The 20297-nt window shown below is 38.3% G+C and overlaps 1 protein-coding gene across 1 annotated transcript in view; it reads right to left on the bottom strand.

The window, feature by feature from the left end:
- The window catches only part of LOC126253348 (U3 small nucleolar RNA-associated protein 6 homolog), a 130004-nt gene that overhangs the window by 89717 nt on the left and 19990 nt on the right, over nucleotides 1–20297 (bottom strand). Inside the window, exon 2 of the mRNA XM_049954618.1 lies at nucleotides 5429–5555. Within this exon, the coding sequence (XP_049810575.1) occupies nucleotides 5429–5555 (127 nt within the window). The remainder of the gene's footprint in view (nucleotides 1–5428; nucleotides 5556–20297) is intronic.

Genomic DNA, 20297 nt, shown 5'->3' with positions numbered 1-20297 from the left:
CACATGTTCATGTATTAAGTACAGGCTTCTACAATGGCTGTGAGAAAATATATGTAGGACAGTGAGGAAAAAATTTCAAAACAAGATTCAGAGAATGTCTAAATCTCACTGCAAGTACATGTCTTCATTTAATTCACACCTCCAAGAACTTAAATACACAGCCAGCAACAAAAATGTTTGTCAATCCTACACTCTGCTAAAAAAGCCATCCATTTTAAAAGAAATACAACTTTTCACTTATGTGACAAAATATCCTCATATTATTTTGAATGACCAAACCTACCAAAAAAATAAAATTTTCAATCAAAATATTCAGCAATATTCTTGTAAATTTGAAGTGCTGAAACACATTCTGTTAACATAGCTAATACAAATTAGAACTGAAATTTTGTAATCTATGATACAAACAAATTCATCATAATCTTTGGATGTTAAGCACATCTCAATTGCCAACTACACAACATCCTAATTTATATGCTAATTACCAGTTTTGTATAATTAATTAAATTTTTTATTTTAAAGAATGATGTCGGCAAACATCTTTGGAATACACCAAGTGGTTGTAATTAAACTGATGGCATTCAAAGTGCTACAGTGTGGGCTGTTTGCATCACAGCATGCTGAATCATCATAGATACATTCATTAATTGGTGTGTTCACAGAGTATGCTGAAAAAAATTTTTCTTGCTTTGATGTCAATATGCTGTTAGTTGCTTGGTGGCACACGATTTCTTTTGTGAAGTGGCTGTTGGTGTAAAGGACTAAGAAGGTTGGAAGTTTTCGATATGAAACACGATGGCTACTGAGAAGAAAGAACGTGCACAGCTGACAAGGTTTTTTTTATCATACCAGCACCAATAGCAACACTGCACTACGTGAATAGGACTGACAGAAACACCTTTCAATAAATGGGAAAAAATATGATTAAGAAATTTGAAGAAACTGATAATTAAGTGGTGCAGCAGGGATACATAGGCAACCCATTCCCATGGCAGCTGTTTATGAATTTTCTGTAGCTACAGCCAGCAATGCAGCACATGCTTCAAATTCTGCAGCCAGTGCTCAAGGTGCGTAATGGGAATTCTCTCTCTCCTGGTCAACAGTTCAAAAGATTTTGCCATGCGTTTTACACAAGATTCAGGATGGGCACCACATGAAGTCCCAAGATAGGCTACAATGCCGTGACCTTACCCTTAGTTTTTTTTTTTTTTTTGCACACATGGAAATGAATGATGTGGCCAGTGAATACTCTTCAGACAGATGAGGCACATTTTACTCTGCACAGTGCCGTGAATACACAAAATTGTCACATATGAGGTATTACTAAACCACATGTTCTGCAGGAACATCCACTGCACTCAGCTTACATGACTGTGTGGTGTAGTACGATTTGACAAGCCTCTTCATTCTGGGCCCGTTTTTCTTCGAGGAGATGACACCTCATGGGCATGTTAGGTGTACAACACAATTACAGCTTTGCAAAAATGCAACTGTGACCACACCACTATTTTCATCCAATATTGGCTGACACCACATGCCTCTCACCAGGTGAAAGATTTGCTTCGAGAAACCTTTGGTAACAAGCACATCATCTCTACGCAATTTCAAAATGTGTGGCCTTCCAGATTCCCAACCTAGATTCACACGAGTTCTGGGTACGGGAACATTTGGAAGATCATGTCAATCATGGATGTATCCGGGCTCTTCCTGGTCTGAAGGATAGCATACGATGACATATCGCACTGATTACACCGGATATGCTGCGAGCAACTGTCGACCACGCAGTGTTACGGGTGTAGCATGTTGCTGAGTAGGGAGACCGTATTGGACCCGTGTTGTAACTTGTGACCACACCTTAATAAAAGTGCCCGAACCACTGTTATCACGTGTGCGATTGTGCCTCTCCTTTTTCTGCACCCACATCACATTCTGATTGCTTGCAGTGCCATACTTTCACCTGGTGGGAGAAAGTAGAACTATTTTTTTCCCCAGCATATTCCGTAAAGGCACCAATTAATGAACATAACTACAATGTCTGTGTCCTGCAATACATACAGCCCGCACTCCTGCACTCTAAACACCTTCAGTTTAATTATAACCACACAGCACTATGAAACACAAAATATGTAATGCCAGTTAAATTATGATACAGGGAAAATAGTAGTCACATAACTCATGACTCACTAGACATTAGAGATTAATGTATTTTGAAAGACTTTTAGTCTTCCATAATGCAGATGCCAATGATGATGGGCATGTGTGCCTATTACTGGTCAGCGATAAACAAAAAAGGAACAAAAAGTACAGTCTATTGGACAGCCTGTGTGTGTGTGTGTGTGTGTGTGTGTGTGTGTGTGTGTGTGTACCAATGTTTCAGCCACTGTAGCAATTAGTCATCATCACGGGATAATGCCACATTCAAATCTTATGCAGTGCTATTTTGTCCTGCTCTGTCAGTGTTACAGGGATGCCATTGATTTTTGATTTTATGGCACAAATGGAGAGCCATGCATGGGTTGAGAGTAGCTATTTTTAGTGCCACATCTAGTATTTTGCTGCTGTGGTGCCTATCTGCACCTGACATAAAGCAGTACATTACACACTTAAGACCACTATGTTCATAGCTGCAACTGATAGGGTAGCCTCACAAGCATTATTGGCCAGCAAGCTGTCTGCTGCTGCTGGCAGACAGTAGTCATTGATGTAATTCGTGTCAGTATAACACTTTCCAACGTTGACTGCGTCTTATCTTTCCCTCGGTGGTAAGAGACTGCATAGCTGGTTCATAAACTAACTAAATGGTGAAGTAGTAGCTTAAGCGGCATACTTCCTACAAATTTTATGTTCCTCTTTAGCATATGTTAATATATGCCTTTATCTTTTCCTCATCCGTGAAGCTCCTCTTTCGTGATGGGATCTACACAAAATGACAAATTAATGGAAAAAAAAAAAACAAGACAATGTATGAAAAACAGAAATGTGCAGTATACAATTTGTGTATTAGTATGCTCTGAAAATATGAGATAGTTTTGTTACTAGCAGAAAGGACGATGTATTCATTAATTTCTTTTCAAATGTAATTCAGTTAAAGAGTTTTGTATCAGTCTAAAGAGAGTACAGTTTCTGATGTTTGCAATGTCACTGAGTAAGGATTCCTCTTGAGTTACAACTTTATATATGTAGAATCAATTGAGAAAAGCAACACCACCACCTACAAAGGGACCGTGCATACTAAAATACTGCAGTATTCAAATGAACTTTTGGGTTGAGGACAGCTTGTTCTGAAGATGGTCCCTATTTTTTAATTTTATAATATAAGGCACAATTTCCCGAACTGTGTTCTGCGAAAAATGAATAAGTGCTCTGCAAGAAACTACTAATAGCACGGTTTTTATCACTTAGATTTTGATACTACTGATTATTTTTCAAAAATTTTATTACGATTTCTGTGTTATTAGTTACGATTTAAAATTGGAGTAATCACTGAAAAGAAGTTTTTCCTCATTCTTTAAAATTTTATTAACCTTTAAAAGAAAAAAAGGGTTCTGTCAAAGTACAAGTATTCTCAAAGCCTTCCTTCCGTCAAAAGGAAAGTATGGGAACTCCTGATTTATGGATATGGTCACAAAGGCACATTCAGTGTAGAAGGTTTGTAACATATTATGAGACTTGTATACATTCCATATTAATTTGTGTTTTGAAGTTTATGATCAACAGGTCTACAATTAGTGCAAATAAGTTGACCAATATCTGATTCTACACTGAGACCTCCTTTTGCCCAGTGTAGTGCAGCAGCTCAACAAGTCATTTGAAGTCCCCTGCAGAAATACTGAGATATGCTGCCTCTATAGCCATCCATAACTGTGACAGTGTTGCCGGTGCAGGATTTTGTGCACTAACTGACCTCTCGATCGTGTCCCATAAATGTTTGATGGGATTCATATTAGGGATCTGGGTGACCAAATCATTTGCACAAATTCTACAAAAGGTTCTTCTAATGAATCACAAACAATTGTGGCCCAGTGACATGGCGCATCGTCATCCATAAAAATTATATCATTATTTGGGAATATGAAGTCCATGAATGGATGCAAATGGTCTCAGAGTAGCTCTTACCAACTGAAATTGGGACTCATCTGAATAGGCCACAGTTTTCCAGTCATCTAGGGTCCAACCTATATGGTGACGTGACCAGGAGAGGCACTGCAGGTGGTGTTGTGCTGTTAGCAAAGGCACTCTCATCAGATGTATGGTCCCATAGTCTATTAATATCAAATTTCACCACACTGTCATAACTAATATGTTTGTCACCTGTCCCACATTGATTCCTGTGGCTATTTCATGCAGTGTTGCTTGTCTGTTAGTACTGACAACTAACTGGTATTCTCGCCACACACTTTACACTGTGGATCTCAGACTATTGAATTCTCTAACAATTTTTATAATGGTATGTCCCCTGTGTCTAGCTCCAACTACCATTCTGTTTTCAAAGTCTTAATTCGCATTGAGTGGCCACAATCACGTCTGATACCTTTCCACCTGAATCGCCTTAGTACAAACGAAAGCAATGTCTATTTATATCTGTATTCACGCATATGGCTATCCCATGATTTTTGTCACTTCAGTGTAACAGTTCTGTATAATGGGTTTTGTGTTCAAAGTCTTTTATGCTAAGTGCAAGTTTTATCTAACATATTTCCTAATGTGTGTTTCTCAGTCTGTGTACATTTACAGTGCTTGTCTGCCTTTCCTTGATGTTCTTACCTCACTTCTGGCAAAATCTGTATTATATTTGCTATTGATTAGGTGATGTGGACACACAAAAGTCTCACAGATAAGCATCAAAATATAGTAGTTTGTAACCATTAACTGCATCTAATATGATAGTGTCAGCAACCAAGCTTGGCTAAATGAAGAGCATTTTTTATATAATACTACAGACTGAAGCTCTGTCTCACTGAACTAGTGTTAAGCATTATGCCTATCTTCAGCAGCGTCATTAAAAGTATTCATACTGCGTAAGACTCAGTGCACACACACAAAAATATGTAAGGCAAATAATATTCAAGTCAAATAATATCAAGAGCAGCCAGACAGATGAGGTCAATTCAATGCATTAGCCTCTAAATCCAATGAATTCAGCCTAACAATATTTCAAAACATAGGGATAAAGAATGGAACATTAAAAACAAATCTATTACATTTACCTCAACAGGCTTTGCACACTCCACCAGCAAACATCATTAGCTCCCTGAAAAGGAATAACTATTCTGATTGTTATCACTAACATCTTGTGCTGAACCTCTGCAATCGCTCTACGAGTTGTTTTGTTTACAACTGTTAGAAGTTAGTGCGAATAAATGAGCATCCTCCTAAAGCATCAAGTGAGTGTACTAATGATTTAATACAATGCAGAAACAAGCATTACCTCTTTCCGAATTTTGACCAGTTTCATTACATCCATTTCATATTGTATGTATCGAAGAAAATCTTCTTTGCATTTGGTTCTCCTCATCAGTTTGTACTCGAAATCTTTCCTTTTCTTTATAATTTGCCTGAAACAGGAACAAAATTAAAACAAAAGTTGACTACAATGCACAATTAATGACCCTATTCACTGCCTCATCACAAAATATAGTTCGTTCTATTAACACTCCTAACAGTAAAAATTTATATTAAAACATTTATATTCAAGGTCATTTTACAGAATCACTGTCTAATTTCTGCTGTTATTTCTACTGATACTGCTTGCTTCAACTTCCACTGCACTCCTTGGTCTTCAAATTTAAACTGGTCTTGTATATGTGGTTCATCTGTAATTATATGGAGTTATGTGACATAGTTGAATTATCTTACAGTGGCAGTTTGCTAGGATCATTATCATGAACAAAACATAACTTACTACTTGTTTTCTAAACAATAAACATGTCAAATCATTGTTGTCTTCAAACTCCGAATGTAGTTTGCAGATATTAAATCTTCTAAGGGCCAACTGTTTTAATTAATTAAAAAAATGTTGCACAGTTTCCGATTCTGCTGTAAACATTGTCATGGCAATGTTGTTGCAGTTTGCAAGTTTGTGGGTGTGAACCATGTTTAACTATCCACAGGTTATAATCAGGGACTGCTGGAATGCTCACACACAACACACTGAATATCTGAAAATAGAGTATCAAAGCTCTTCAGTGTAAGAGATACAAATGTCTGGTAATATCCCTCTTGGTGGCTTTCTCTTTGAGAAAGAATGAAAGGCAGTTTTTCGAGAAATTTTGACAATACATACATCTCAAAAGTAACAAAAAATTCTACCAAGTGCTACGTGGTATCACTCTTCCACAAAAATTTTGCACTTATCATTAGTGACTTTTGAATTATTACTTATTTGTGGCTGAAAGTAACATAAGTAACACACAGAAACAAATCATCAATATAACTGAAACCAAACAGATGTGACAGATGCCCGTACGTTACGATCTTAATTTCATTCATCACATCAGTAAATGATGTTTTTGGAAAGCCTGTAACTGTGTCATTCATACTTTAAATAACGAAAAGCTGCACCAGGTATGTACTTTTTCATGTTTAGCACAATACATTTTGAAAATTTATTCTCATTTTCAAGTGCACTTTTTTACAAAAATATTTTTTGCGGATTTTGCAGGTGTGAGTTTCTGCCTCTCTTGCACTGTAGTTCTCTTTTTAAGGTTACACTACAATCGAAAAATGGGACAAAGTAACTCTTGGGGTGATTTTTATATGACAATGTTAGAAATAGTTTTTTTCTGTTTGCTTACAAGTATTGTGCCTCCTCCATTACACAGAATATATATATGTTTATAATAGAGGGAAACATTCCACGTAGGAAAAATATATCTAAAAACAAAGATGATGTGACTTACCAAATGAAAGTGCTGGCAGGTCGACAGACACACAAATGAACACAAACATACACACAAAATTCAAGCTTTCGCAACAAACTGTTGCCTCATCAGGAAAGAGGGAAGGAGAGGGAAAGACGAAAGGATGTGGGTTTTAAGGGAGAAGGTAAGGAGTCATTCCAATCCCGGGAGCGGAAAGACTTACCTTAGGGGGAAAAAAGGACGGGTATACACTCGCACACACACACATATCCATCCACACATATACAGACACAAGCAGACATATTTAAAGACAAATATGTCTGCTTGTGTCTGTATATGTGTGGATGGATATGTGTGTGTGTGTGTGTGTGTGTGTGTGTGTGTGTGTGTGTGTGTGTGTGTGCGCGCGCGAGTGTATACCCGTCCTGTTTTCCCCCTAAGGTAAGTCTTTCCGCTCCCGGGATTGGAATGACTCCTTACCTTCTCCCTTAAAACCCACATCCTTTCGTCTTTCCCTCTCCTTCCCTCTTTCCTGATGAGGCAACAGTTTGTTGCGAAAGCTTGAATTTTGTGTGTATGTTTGTGTTCATTTGTGTGTCTGTCGACCTGCCAGCACTTTCATTTGGTAAGTCATATCATCTTTGTTTTATATATATATATATATATATATATATATATATATATATATATATATATATATGAATATAACAGAGGGAAACATTCCACGTGGTCTTTAAATATGTCTGCTTGTGTCTGTATGTGTGGATGGATATGTGTGTGTGTGCGAGTGTATACCTGTCCTTTTTTCCCCCGAAGGTAAGTCTTTCCGCTCCCGGGATTGGAATGACTCCTTACCCTCTCCCTTAAAACCCACATCCTTTCGTCTTTCCCTCTCCTTCCCTCTTTCCTGATGAGGCAACAGTTTGTTGCGAAAGCTTGAATTTTGTGTGTATATTTGTGTTTGATTGTGTGTCTATCGACCTGCCAGCGCTTTTGTTTGGTAAGTCTCATCATCTTTCTTTTTAGATATATATATATATATATATATATATATATATATATATATACACACACACACACACAAAATCATCACTTACACTGCCTGTTTTCATAATGAAAATAAGTTACAAAGATACAATGACAGTATGGTTCCACAAAGAGTTTGTATACAGAGGTTCTACATTTTTTGTGGATTACATTATTTATATTGTCAATTATAAAATTTATTTTACCGTTACTGACCACTAAATTAACTAAATTATTGATCAACAAGGCAGAAAAAGACAGACAGCTACTTACTGCAAAGAAGACACATCAAGTTGCAAACAGGCACAATTAAAAGACACTTACACAAAGCTTTTGACCACAGCCTTCATCAGTTAAAGAGAGACCCACACCAAGAGGCACATTTCATGCACACACAAATGCCCATTTCAGCAATCTGGAGGGGGCAGGAAGGGGAAGGGATAGTAGTGGGGAAAGAGACGAACTCTGCCTGGTAGAGTGTGCTGGGACTGCCAACAGGTGCAACGTCAGGAGACTGTGGAGGAAGGAGGTAGGGAAAAAAAGGACCAAAATAGGAGAGGAGCGGGGAAGGACGGGCAGATGAGTTGGCAGAGGGCTACAAATAAACAGGGGAGGAGATGATAGGACAGAGGGGGGTGGAAACTGTAGGGTGGAGGGTGTGGGGGCAGTATGTTACTGCAGGTGGAAGCCAGCATACTTAAAGAGAGTGGAAAATGTGTTTTGAGGATAACTCCCATCTGTGCAGTTCGGAAAAGCTTGTGGTGGAGGTAAGGATCCAGATGGCTCAGATAGTGAAGAAGCCAATGGAATCAACTGTGGCATGTTCAGCTGCATGTTGTGTCACAGGGTAGTCTACTTTGCTCTTGGCCACAGTTTGGCAGTGGTCGTTCATCCTCACAGACAGGTAGTTGGTAGTCATACCAGTATAAAAAGCTGTGCAATTATTGCAGCAGGGCTGGTAAATGACATGGCTGCTTTCACAGGTGGCCTGGCCCCTGATGGTGTAGGATAAACCTGTAATAGGACTGGAATGGGAAGTGCTGGGTGGGTGGATTGGGCAGGTTTTGCACCTGGGTCTTCCACAGGGATATGATCCTTGTGGCAAGGGGTTGGAGCTGGGAGTGCCATAGGGATGGACTAGGATGTTGTGGAGGTTAGGTGGGCGATGGAACTTTACTTTAGGAGGGCTGGGAAGTATCTCGGGTAGGAGGGCCCTCATTTCAGGGCATGCTGATAGGTAATCAAGGCTGATGAATAAGCCAGTGAATATTTTCTGTTGTAAGTACTTTATGAAGATGTCTGCTATTGTACCAGATATGGGAAGTCATCTGGTTGTTTATAATCGTCACTGTGCACAGAAATTGTAGTTGATAATTGGTTCTAATACCTCTACAAGTTCGATAACTTCAGGTTGTGAACACTTTTTTCTTTAGTAAATTGCTATTTATTGCTGCAATGACTTCTTTAGCAGGGATATTGGAATACATGTTTTTGATGTCAAGAGATATAACTGTCTCATTGGACATCCATCCTAGTGTATTTTAGGTTGGTATCTTAATATGGGGTCTTGAGGGTTACTGCAGTAGTTGCACACTGCAAAAATTACCGAAAATTACTTAGAAAGGTTATTAAGAAATCAAGAAAAATGCACATAATGTCAGAAATCAGTAATTCTGACACACATATAAGGCTATCTGGGACGTAGTGAAACAGGAGACATGACAACCAGCCACAGAACAGGATAACGTCACTTCTGAACTGAATGAAATGGCTAGAAAAGTTGAGTCACAGGTAGCAAATGTGTTTAATAATCATTTGTTAAACATATTAGAAAACAAAGGGACAAAAAGCTCATGAGAAAAATCACAGCAGTATGTGAAAAAAGTTCTCTCACAAAATTCAATCACATGAATGTATCACCAACTTCTCCTCCTGAATTTAAGAAAATTATAAATTCTCCCAAAAATAAAAGCTGATTGTGTTTCCAATACAGTACTCAAGATTTGTCCCTATACAGGGTGGTCCATTAATAGTGACCGGGCCAAATATCTCACGAAATAAGCATCAAATGAAAAAACTACAAATAACGAAACTCGTCTAGCTTGAAGGGGGAAACAAGATGGCCTGCTAGATGGCGCTGCCTTAGGTCAAAAGGATACCAACTGCGTTTTTTTTAATAGGAACCCTCATTGTTTATTACATATTCGTGTAGTACATAAAGAAATATGAATGTTTTAGTTGGACCACTTTTTTCGCTTTGCGAAATATGGCGCTGTAATAGTCACAAATGAATAAGTACATGGTATCACATAACATTCCGCCAGTGCGGACGGTATTTGCTTCGTGATACATTACCCGTGTTAAAATGGATTGTTTACCAATTGCAGAAAAGGTCGTTATCGTGTTGATGTATGGCTATTGTGATCAAAATGCTCAACAAGCGTGTGCTATGTACGCTGCTCGGTATCCTGGACAATGCCATCCAAGTGTCTGGACCGTTCGCTGGATAGTTATGTTATTTAAGGAAACAGGAAGTGTTCAGCCACATGTGAAACGTCAACCACGACCTGCAACAAATGATGATGCCCAAGTAGGTGTTTCAGCTGCTGTCGCAGCTAATCCGCACATCAGTAGCAGACAAATTGCATGAGAATTGGGAATCTCAAAAATGTCAGTGTTGAGAATGCTACATCAACATCGATTGCACCCGTACCATATTTCTATGCACCAGGAATTGCATGGCGACGACTTTGAACGTTGTGTACAGTTCTGCCACTGGGCACAAGAGATATTACGGGACAATGACAGATTTTTTTGCACGCATTCTATTTAGCGACGAAGCATCATTCACCAACAGCGGTAACGTAAACCGGCATAATATGCACTATTGGGCAATGGAAAATCCACGATGGCTGCGACAAGTGGAACATCAGCGGCCTTGGTGGGTTAATGTATGGTGCGGCATTATGGGAGGAAGGATAATTGGCCCCCATTTTATCGATGGCAATCTAAATGGTGCAATGTATGCTGATTTCGCTTCGTAATGTTCTACTGTCTGCATGACAGAATGGCGATGTACTTCCAACATTATGGATGTCCGGCACATAGCTCGCGTGCGGTTGAAGCGGTATTGAATAGCATATTTTATGATAGATGGATTGGCCGTTGAAGCACCATACCATGGCCTGCACATTCACGGGATCTGACGTCCATGGATTTCTTTCTGTGGGGAAAGTTGAAGTATATTTGCTATCGTGATCCACCAAAAACACCTGACAACATGCGTCAGCGCATTGTCAATGCATATACGAACATTACGGAATGCGAACTACTCGCTGTTGAGAGGAATATCGTTACACAAATTGCCAAATGCATTGAGGATGACAGACATCATTTTGAGCATTTATTGCATTAATGTGGTATTTACAGGTAATCACGCTGTAACAGCATGCGTTCTAAGAAATGATAAGTTTACAAAGGTACATGCATCACATTGGAACAACTGAAATAAAATGTTAAAACGTACCTACGTTCTGTATTTCAATTTAAAAAACCTACCTGTTATCAAGTAACAACTGTTCGTCTAAAATTGTGAGCCATATGTTTGTGAATATTACAGCGCCATCTATCACAAAGCAAAAAAAGTGGTCCAACTAAAACATTCATATTTCTTTACATACTACACGAATATGTTATAAAAAATGGGGGTTCTTATTTTTAAAAAAACGCAGTCGATATCCGTTTGACCTATGGCAGCGCCACCTAGTGGGCCAACCATAGCGCCATCTGGTTTCCCTCTCCAAGCTAGGCAAGTTTCGTTCTTTGTAGTTTTTTCGTTTGATGCTTATTTTGTGAGATATTTGGCCTGATCACGATCAGTGGACCACCCTGTATAATAAGCCCAGTCTTATCTGAAATATGTAATGCATCACGAACTCAAGGCTTTTTTCCAGATAGACTGAAATGTACCATTGTTAAATCTCTCTCTAAGAAAGGTGATAAGAGAGATGTCAATGACTACTCACCTGTTTAACTGTTGACAATTTCCAAAATTTTTGAGAAGGTGATGTTAACCTTAGCAACAGTAATATCAGCAAATCACAGTTTGGGTTTCAAAAGGGTTGATCTACTGAGAATGGCATTTACATGTTCACTCACCAGATTTTACAAGCACTGAATAATATAATAGCTTGCCAGTTGGTATTTTCTGCAATCTGTCTAAAGTAGTATTTCAGCCAATATAGTCTGGTGATCGAATTATGACTGGGGAAAAATCAAGCATGGGGTTCCCCAAGGCCCAATCTTAAATTCACTATTGTTCCTCACATACGTAAACAATCTTCCATCTAATATACAACAGGCAGAATTAGTTCTCTTTGCAGATGACACTAGTAATTAATCCATACATACATACATACATACATACATACAGCAACAGAAGAAATAGTAAACAATGTTTTTAAAAGTTATCACTGACTGATTTTTTTGCAAATGATCTCACCCTCAATTTAAAAAAAAAGACTACATTCATTTCTGCGCATCTAGGAGTTTTACACCAAATATAAGCGTAACACACAACAATGAAACAATAAATAGAGTGGAAACTTGAAACTTTTTATATGTCCATATTGATACGAATTTAAATTGGAAACTGCATATTTTGGAACTCCTAAACAACTTAGTTCGGCTGCATTAGCACTTAGAATCATTGCAAATTTTGGGTAGAGACAAATCAGTAAGTTGACGTATTCTGCGTATTGTCATTGAATAATGTTCTGGAGTAATTCATCTTTAGGAAAGAAAATCTTCCTTGTGCAAAAGCGTGCTGTAAGAATAATATGTGGTGCTCACCCACAATCATCTTGTAGATTGCTATAAATTTGAAAACAAACTGAAAAAGTTTCTCCTTGACAACTCCTCCTTTCCCACAGAAGAATTTCTATTAAAAGATAATGGGTACGTCTTTCTAACTCACAACATTTGTAGACACTTAGAAATGTTCAAAATGCAACCACATGTGCAAATTAATTTGTGATGCGAATGTAAATGATTCATTCAACATCATCAAGGTCTAATGAGCAAAAGGATAAATGGAACATGAAACTACGTAACTAACCAACTCCCGGTGATATATTTCTTTTCTATTCTGTGTCTCAAATGCGTTGACCTTAACTGTTCTTGCTTCTGTTGTGGAATTGTTTTGTTGGATCTTTGTTCAGATGTACTACATTGTTTTCTGTAAAAATTTAAAAGGTTTTTCAATGTGTTCACTTTCTTTCATAATGACTTGTGTGGCTTATCTGCTTTTATGGTTGTTCCCTGATTTTCTCTAAGTTTTTTGTTTATATTGCCTATTGTTTTGAATCATTTTATGGCGTCTACCATTATCTTCATACCCAACTAATTCCTTCTCTATGAGTTTATTTAGTTTATCTAAAAACACAGATGATGTGACTTACCAAACGAAAGTGCTGGCAGGTCGATAGACACACAAACAAACACACGAAATTCAAGCTTTCGCAACAAACTGTTGCCTCATCAGGAAAGAGGGAAGGAGAGGGAAAGAAGAAAGGATGTGGGTTTTAAGGGAGAGGGTAAGGAGTCATTCCAATCCCGGGAGCGGAAAGACTTACTTTAGGGGGAAAAAAGGACAGGTATACACTCGCGCGCACACACACACACACACACACACACACACACACACACACACACACATATCCATCCACACATACACAGACACAAGCAGACATTTGTAAAGGCCAAGTTTGTGACTTACAGCAGATTTCTGATTGCTGATGTCTGTTGCATTCTTTGTAGTCACTATGACTGTTTTAATGTGTTCACAAACAGGTTTCTTTTTTCATTATACTTCAAACCTTTGTTTCATGGTTTAACTGTTTTCACTTTTTACTATGTCTTTGTTGCTCTCTACTCCACTGTAGAAAGTCTGTGTGTTTTTACCACTGTTTCCTATTACTCTGATATCGTTTGGATTTCAGGTTTTTTCAGTTTCTTGCTGTGTGTGCCACAGATCTTAAGGTACACCTTACATACTATGTTATGAACTTTCTTCCATATAATGTTCAGTGTATTAGGGTCCACGCTGTCGGCTATTTCTAAACGTATGTCCAAAAGTTATCTGTTTAGAATGTCTTTTTCTTCTTGTGCAACAGCTTTATTTCTGCATTTGACCAATATTGCTTCTATTTTCAACTTCACAATCTTTGTACAGTGACTTCCGTATCCTGGTTTAACATTAATGTACTTTGGAATCAGAATTTTGTGTATGCAGTCATTTTGAAAACTTTCATTTTCATGTTTTTGAAATGTTATGTCACTTCCATTTCCAGTTAGGCACTAATAACTTAATTTCTTTCATCATAATCGATGTTTTTCAAAAGCATGAAACTGTGTCACCGAGTGAAATAATAATGAATAATGAAAAACTGCACAAGTGACTTTTTTTATGTTCTAACACAATGTATTTAGAGAATTTATTCTCATTTTCAAGTGCATTTGTCTACATATTTTTTTGTGGTGTTTGCATATGTGGTTTTCCACCTCTCTTGCACTGCAGTTTTCTTTTTGATGTTATACTGCAATCGGGCAAAGTAAATCTTGGGACAGATTTTAAATGCTAATGCTAAAAATACTATAATTTTGTCTGTATGGTAACAAGTATTATGTTACAACTATTACAGAAAATATTACACACAGATGCAAATCATCACTTACATTGCTTGTTGTTTTAATCAAAACATCTTACAGAGATATTATAAACACTACTGTTTCACAAAGAGTTTGTACACAGCCAGAGGTGTAGCATTTTTTTCTGGATTGTTACTAACTTCCGTGACAGAGTGTCAGAAAGGTTCCACATGAAGCAACTACAATATCTCATCAACAAATGAATTTCTACTGACCATCTATTTACTTCCAGATCACTCAGGAATCTAGCAGTGTGATATTTCAAATTTTTTGAATTTATAACTGTATCTACTTGTTTCTGGTTGGGTTGGATTGTTCCTGTCATTTGCTAATCATATAATAACCAAAGTAATTTGCAATGTCATTTCCTTCTGTTGGTGATTATAGTGTCTGACATAATGGTGTAGGAGTAAAAGCCACATGTTCATAAACTTTAATCAGTTTGTTTTAATACACAGAAACCTGCACAAGTAGTTCATACTTAATTTGACTTTATAACATATCACTGCTCTGGGTTAAAAATATGCACTGCTGAAAGAGCACACACAACTTTTTCGTAGTTCCGTGTCATTGGCTGTGTGAATTTCAGGTCAAATGTCACACAAAATGTGTGATTTTTTTTTTATAACATTTTCATGCTCATAATGTCACAGATTTTACAATATTTTTGACAATATCAAGGAGTAGTGATGGCAACAACTGAATGAAAATCTAACAGGTCGGCTGTTGGAAAATAACCGATTCATTTGACTGTAGTTTTATGTAGTGGTTAGATTATTAGTCATCCCTTCTTTTTTAGTAAAACCAACCTGCAGAAGCAAGCGGATGAAAACAGCTGACGTGGTCCGTTATGGTTTTGCGTACTGACCGAGTTATTCATTCTTTCTTTTCGAGTGAAACAAGTCTGCAGCTTTTCTGTCACTTGAACCAGGTATTCGTTCTTTCAACTGAAACCACTCCTAAGTGTTTTAGTTGACTGAGCTATGCTCCAATTCTTTTGAGTGAAACCTATTTGTAGTATTTTCATTAATGAAACTAAAAGAGAAAACTGTGGTACACATAAATCACCCTGGACAGTAAGACTTAACTCTGGGATACATTAAGGCATTATTAGAAATCTCAGGGAGCAAACCAAAGTTACGATATGCATAATACATATTCATTTAATTTTGTACTGAATAGGCTAATTATTCTTTTCTTCATAATTTAAAACTCATTAATGTATTGCTGTGGATTAAGTTGTGTCAGATGCACTAGTGTGTAACCAATAAATCTGATGGCCAGTCCCTCAGAGTAGTAGTGGTGGTGGTGGTGGTGGTGGTGGTGGTTGTTCTGGTCTTCAGACCAGAGACTGGCTTGATGCAGCTCTCGATGCTACTCTATCCTGTGCAAGGTTCTTCATCTCCCAGTACCTACTGCAACCTACATCCTTCTGAATCTGTTTAGTGTGTTCATCTATTTGCCTCCCTCTGCGATTTTTACCCTCCACGCTGCCCTCCAATACTAAATTGGTGATCCCTTGATGACTCAGAATATGCCCTACCAACCGATCCCTTCTAGTCAAGTTGAGCCACAAATTTCTCTTCTCTCCAATTCTATTCAATACCTCCTCATTAGTTATGTGATCTACCCAGCTTATCTTCAGCATTCTTCTGTAGCACCACATTTCGAAAGTTCTATTCTCTTCTTGTCTAAACTATTTATCGTCCATGTTTCACTTTCATACATGGCAATACTTTATACAAATACTTTCAGAAATGACTTCCTGACAATTAAATCTATACTCGATGTTAACAAATTTCTCTTCTACAGAAATGCTTTCCTTGCCATTGCCAATCTACATTTTATATCCTCTTTACTTCGGCCATCATCAGTTATTTTGCTCCCCAAATAGCAATACTCATTTACTACCTAAAGTGTCTCATTTCCTAACCTAATTCCCGCAGCATCACCTGATTTAATTCGACTACATTCCATTATTCTCGTGTTGCTTTTGTTGATGTTCATCTTATATCCTCTTTTGAAGACCATGTCCATTCTGTTCAGCTGCTCTTCCATGTCCTTTGCTGTCTCTGACAGAAATACAATGTCATCGGCGAACCTCAAAGTTTTTACTTCTTCTCCATGAATTTTAATACCTACTCCGAATTTTTCTTTTGTTTCCTTTACTGCTTGCTCAATATACAGATTGAATAGCATCGGGGAGAGGCTACAACCCTGTCTCACTCCCTTCCCAACCACTGCTTCCCTTTCATGTCCCTCAACTCTTATAACTGCCTTCTGGTTTCTGTACAAATTGTAAATAGCCTTTAGCTCCCTGTATTTTACCCCTGCCACCTTTAGAATTTGGAAGAGAGTATTCCAGTCAACATTCTCAAAAGCTTTCTCTAAGTCTACAAATACTAGAAACGTAGGTTTGCCTTTCCTTACTCTGTTTTCTAAGGTAAGTCGTAGGGTCAGTATTGCCTCTCGTGTTCCAACATTTCTACGGAATCCAAACTGATCTTCCCCGAGGTCGGCTTCTACCAGTTTTTCCATTCATCTGTAAAGAATTCGTGTTAGTATTTTGCAGCTGTGACTTATTAAACTGATAGTTCGGTAATTTTCACGTCTGTCAACACCTGCTTTCTTTGGGATTGGAATTATTATATTCTTCTTGAAGTCTGTGGGTATTTCGCCTGTCTCATACATCATGCTCATCAGATGGTAGAGTTTTGTCAGGACTGGCTCTCCCAAGGCTGTCAGTAGTTCTAATGGAATGTTGTCTACTCCCGGGGCCTTGTTTCGACTCAGGTCTTTCAGTGCTCTGTCAAACTCTTCACGCAGTATCATACCTCCCATTTCATCTTCATCTACCTCCTATTCCATTTCCATAATATTGTCCTCGAGTACATCGCCCTTGTATAGACCCTTTATATACTTCTTCCACCTTTCTGCTTTCCCTTCTTTGCTTAGAACTGGGTTTCCATCTGAGCTCTTCATATTCATGCAAGTGGTTCTCTTCTTTCCAAAGGTCTCTTTAATTTTCCTGTAGGCAGTATCTATCTTACCCCTCGTGAGATAAGCCTCTACAGCCTTACATTTGTCCTCTAGCCATCCCTGCTTAGCCATTTTGCACTTCCTGTTGACCTCATTTTTGAGATGTTTGTATTCCTTTTTCCTGCTTCATTTACTGCATTTTTATATTTTCTCCTTTCATCAATTAAATTCAATATCTCTTCTGTTACCCAAGGATTTCTATTAGCCCTCGTCTTTTTACCTACTTGAACCTCTGCTACCTTCACTATTTCGTCTCTCAAAGCTACCCATTCTTCTTCTACTGTATTTCTTTCCCCCATTCTTGTCAATCGTTCCCTAATGCTCTCCTTGAAGCTCTCCACAACCTCTGGTTCTTTCAGTTTATCCAGGCCCCGTTGTTGTTGTTGTGGTCTTCAGTCCTGAGACTGGTTTGATGCAGCTCTCCATGTTACTCTATCCTGTGCAAGCTTCTTCATCTCCCAGTACCTACTGCAACCTACATCCTTCTGAATCTGCTTAGTGTATTGATCTCTTGGTCTCCCTCTATGATTTTTACCCTCCACGCTGCCCTCCAATGCTAAATTTGTGATCCCTTGATGCCTTAAAACATGTCCTACCAACCGATCCCTTCTTCTAGTCAAGTTGTGCCACAAACTTCTCTTCTCCCCAATCCTATTCAATACCTCCTCATTAGTTACGTGATCTACCCACCTTATCTTCAGCATTCTTCTGTAGCACCACATTTCGAAAGCTTCTATTCTCTTCTTGTCCAAACTGGTTATCGTCCATGTTTCACTTCCATACATGGCTACACTCCATACAAATATTTTTAGCAACGACTTCCTGACACTTAAATCAATACTCGATGTTAACAAATTTCTCTTCTTCAGAAACAATTTCCTTGCCATTGCCAGTCTACATTTTATATCCTCTCTACTTCGACCATCATCAGTTATTTTACTCCCTAAATAGCAAAACTCCTTTACTACTTTAAGTGTCATTTCCTAATCTAATCCCCTCAGCATCACCCGATTTAATTTGACTACATTCCATTATCCTCGTTTTGCTTTTGTTGATATTCATCTTATATCCTCCTTTCAAGACACTGTCCATTCCGTTCAACTGCTCTTCCAAGTCCTTTGCTGTCTCTGACAGAATTACAATGTCATCGGCGAACCTCAAAGTTTTTACTTCTTCTCCATGAATTTTAATACCTACTCCGAATTTTTCTTTTGTTTCCTTTACTGCTTGCTCAATATACAGATTGAATAACATCGGGGAGAGGCTACAACCCTGTCTCACTCCTTTCCCAACCACTGCTTCCCTTTCATGCCCCTCGACTCTTATAACTGCCATCTGGTTTCTGTACAAATTGTAAATAGCCTTTCGCTCCCTGTATTTTACCCCTGCCACCTTCAGAATTTGAAAGAGAGTATTCCAGTTAACGTTGTCAAAAGCTTTCTCTAAGTCTACAAATGCTAGAAATGTAGGTTTGCCTTTTCTTAATCTTTCTTCTAAGATAAGTCGTAAGGTTAGTATTGCCTCTCGTGTTCCAACATTTCTACGGAATCCAAACTGATCTTCCCCGAGGTCCGCTTCTACCAGTTTTTCCATTCGTCTGTAAAGAATTCGCATTAGTATTTTGCAGCTGTGATTTATTAAACTGATAGTTCGGTAATTTTCACATCTGTCAACACCTGCCTTCTTTGGGATTGGAATTATTATATTCTTCTTGAAGTCTGTGGGTATTTCGCCTGTCTCATACATCTTGCTCACCAGATGGTAGAGTTTTGTCAGGACTGGCTCTCCCAAGGCCATCAGTAGTTCTAATGGAATGTTGTCTACTCCCGGGGCCTTGTTTCGACTCAGGTCTTTCAGTGCTCTGTCAAACTCTTCACGCAGTATCTTATCTCCCATTTCATCTTCATCTACATCCTCTTCCATTTCCATAATATTGTCCTCAAGTACATCACCCTTGTATAAACCCTCTATATACTCCTTCCACCTTTCTGCCTTCCCTTCTTTGCTTAGAACTGGGTTGCCATCTGAGCTCTTGATAATCATACAAGTGGTTCTCTTCTCTCCAAAGGTCTCTTTAATTTTCCTGTAGGCAGTATCTATCTTACCCCTAGTGAGACAAGCCTCTACATCCTTACATTTGTCCTCTAGCCATCCCTGCTTAGCCATTTTGCACTTTCTGTCGATCTCATTTTTGAGACGTTTGTATTCCCTTTTGCCTGCTTCATTTACTGCATTTTTGTATTTTCTCCTTTCATCAATTAAATTCAATATTTCTTCTGTTACCCAAGGATTTCTATTAGCCCTCGTCTTTTTACCTACTTGATCCTCTGCTGCCTTCACTACTTCATCCCTCAGAGCTACCCATTCTTCTTCTACTGTATTTCTTTCCCCCATTCCTGTCAATTGTTCCCTTATGCTCTCCCTGAAACTCTCTACAACCTCTGGTTCTTTCAGTTTATCCAGGTCCCATCTCCTTAAATTCCCACCTTTTTGCACTTTCTTCAGTTTCAATCTGCAGTTCATAACCAATAGATTGTGGTGAGAATCCACATCTGCCCCTGGAAATGTCTTACAATTTAAAACCTGGTTCCTAAATCTCTGTCTTACCATTATATAATCTATCTGATACCTATTAGTATCTCCAGGATTCTTCCAGGTATACAA

This window comes from Schistocerca nitens, chromosome 4 (assembly GCF_023898315.1).
Source record: "Schistocerca nitens isolate TAMUIC-IGC-003100 chromosome 4, iqSchNite1.1, whole genome shotgun sequence".
Taxonomy (NCBI): Eukaryota; Metazoa; Arthropoda; class Insecta; order Orthoptera; family Acrididae; genus Schistocerca; species Schistocerca nitens.
This window is presented reverse-complemented; position numbering and strand designations above follow the sequence as displayed.